This window comes from Cebus imitator, unplaced genomic scaffold (genome assembly GCF_001604975.1).
Source record: "Cebus imitator isolate Cc_AM_T3 unplaced genomic scaffold, Cebus_imitator-1.0 Scaffold499, whole genome shotgun sequence".
NCBI classification, from domain to species: Eukaryota; Metazoa; Chordata; class Mammalia; order Primates; family Cebidae; genus Cebus; species Cebus imitator.
The window spans coordinates 1,123,586-1,125,925 of record NW_016107814.1 but is presented as its reverse complement, the minus strand read 5'-3'; the positions used below and the strand labels follow the sequence as shown (position 1 = coordinate 1,125,925).

Below are 2,340 nucleotides of genomic sequence, written 5' to 3'. Positions count from 1 at the left end.
ATATTTTTCTATATTTCCACATAGTTATTGACTCATTTTAATGGCTGCAAAATCAGGTACTCATTTAAGTTCAAATGGTTTAGTTTCACTCCTCAGAAATGTATTCCTCTTTCTCTGACGGGTAGTCATAATGAAATGAAGTAGCATTATTCTTTGTAACTGGTTACTTACTTTTCAAATACACTCATAAGTGGAGCCAAAACTCCATTAGTTCATTAGTCTGGAAGCATTATTAAATCTCCATTAAAATGTCTTCATTTTTCAATTTTTGGGGGGTGGGGACGGAGTCTCACTCTGACACCCAGGCTGGAGTGCAGTGTCGCAATCTCAGCTCACTGCAACCTCTGCCTCTTGGGTTCAAGCGATTCTCCTGCCTCAGCCTCCCAAGTAGCTGGGATTACAGGCAATGTACCACCATGCCCAACTAATTTTTGTATTTTTAGTAGAGATGAGTTTTTGCCATGTTGGCCAGGCTGGTATAGAACCCCTGACCTCAGGTGATCCGCCCACCTCAGCCACCCAAAATGCTAGGATTACAGGTGTGAGCCACTGCGCCCAGCCCATTTTAAAATTTTTAACATGAGGATTAAGTGGGCAATGATGCGCATTTGCTAAAGGCAGTCCCTTACATTTCTTTTTATGCAGAAAATACTTGGTGGTTAGAGACTGCAGCATCACAGCACAACCACCTCTAGGCTGTGAGTGTGCCCTCTAAAACAACAGCTGCACCTCCTCTAATGTCAACCCTTCCATCTGGACGAAGTGAAATCCCCAGCTCTCCACCTCGGCGGGAACACTGAAATGCTAAAGAAAACAAACAAGTCAAATTAAGAGCATTTTCACCGTTTTAAGTTAACAGAGCATAATGAAAGATTTCTTATTACAAATCCTAGAGTCCTCCCAGATCAGTTTCAAGAATAAATTCCTTCATCTGTTTATGGTATTGCCCACTCCCATCCTCATTCTCCAGCAAACTGAGAGGACCACAAACTCAATTTGCTCTAAAAACATACAGCTCCACATACTCCCTTCCTGAGCGTTTTCCTGGGCCACTTCCTGTAATGGCCCAGACACACCCCACTCACCCTTTCTTCCCCTCTCTTGAAGAATAAGCAAAGATGTTTGAAAAAGTAGAGTCTAAGAAGATGACGAGGGGTGGTCTTGGCCCTTCTGAGAAGGCCCCCATCTTCTCAGCTCTGAATAGGACAGAGGGAGTTCATTTACTCATAACATGTTCAAGCAACCATGTGTGCCAGGCAGACAAAAGAGGCATAGCCTCAGTCTTCCAGGAGTTCAGTACTTAAGAGAATAATTAGACTCGCCAAAAAAAATGAATAGCCACCCTACTCTCTCCAAATCAGGGTCACAGACTCCTTGGATGATCAGGGCAGTGCAGCCTCCATCAGCGGCAATCATTTTTCCCTGCCCCTAAGCAATACATTATCACTAGGGGACTTGGTTCCAAAGTAATTTGTTTGATTCAATCCTGTGACTAGCAATAGCAGTAAGGAACCATGCTGATCATCCAATCTCAACCCATCACATTATAATAACCTCTCTCGGCCCAAGTTATACAGCTAGTTAATTTTATTCAACAAACACTTATTGGGCAGTTGTTGTGTCTGTGTCCATACAGTCTCTGTGTGTTGGGGAGGCAGAGGTGAAGGATGTTTGGGATGAAGGATCTTTAAGGGTGAAGGAATCTTAAAACCTTTCATTTTCACATGGGTGATACATAACATTTTATTACATTTTCAAGGGGATAGTGCATATGGAACACTGGATTAGAATTAGGCAAATAAAAAATAAACTGGTAAAGAGCTGTCCTACCATGCATTTCTTTCTTCCCCAGCTGCTGCGACCAGTAGCTGCTGAGAACAGCGTGCGCAGACCCTTAAAAGAAGTGAAAAGTTAGGAGACAATCCCAAAGAAAACAGAGGCAACTTTGTGGTAAATTACTAAGCATTTACAATCAATTATCCAGTTTGCCTAAACCCTAGATCACCTAATCATTATGTTGGCCAGCCCACAGCAGGGTATAGAATTATGAATGGAGATAGAAAGGAAGACATAGAATTTATGGATAAACTCTGCCAAATTATGTATCAAATATGTCTTAGTTTCTTTCCTTTTTTCTTTTTTTGAGACAAAATAATGCTCTGTTGTCCAGCCTGCAGCGCAGCAGCACAATCATGGCTCACTGCAGTCTTGACTTCCCATTCTTAAGTCATCCTCCTACCTCAGCCCTCTGCAAGTAGCTGGAACTACAGGTGCATGTCAGCTGGAACTACAGGTGCATGTCAGCATGCCTGTCTAACCTTTGTATTTTTTGTAAAGATG

General features: G+C 42.4%; 1 protein-coding gene across 4 annotated transcripts in view; it reads right to left on the bottom strand.

The window, feature by feature from the left end:
- Positions 1-571: 571 nt before the first annotated feature.
- PBLD (phenazine biosynthesis like protein domain containing) overlaps positions 572-2,340 on the bottom strand; it is a 39,401-nt gene continuing 37,632 nt past the window's right edge. For 3 of the 4 annotated variants that reach the window (XM_017513727.2, XM_017513722.2, XM_017513723.2), the window contains 2 exons: positions 1,831-1,893; positions 587-804 (listed from right to left, as the gene is read on the bottom strand). In XM_017513727.2, the coding sequence (XP_017369216.1) occupies positions 692-804; positions 1,831-1,893 (176 nt within the window). In that variant the 3' untranslated portion in view covers positions 587-691. Of the gene's footprint in view, positions 805-1,830; positions 1,894-2,340 lie in introns of all 4 variants that reach the window. The other variant, XM_017513725.2, reaches the window with a different exon arrangement.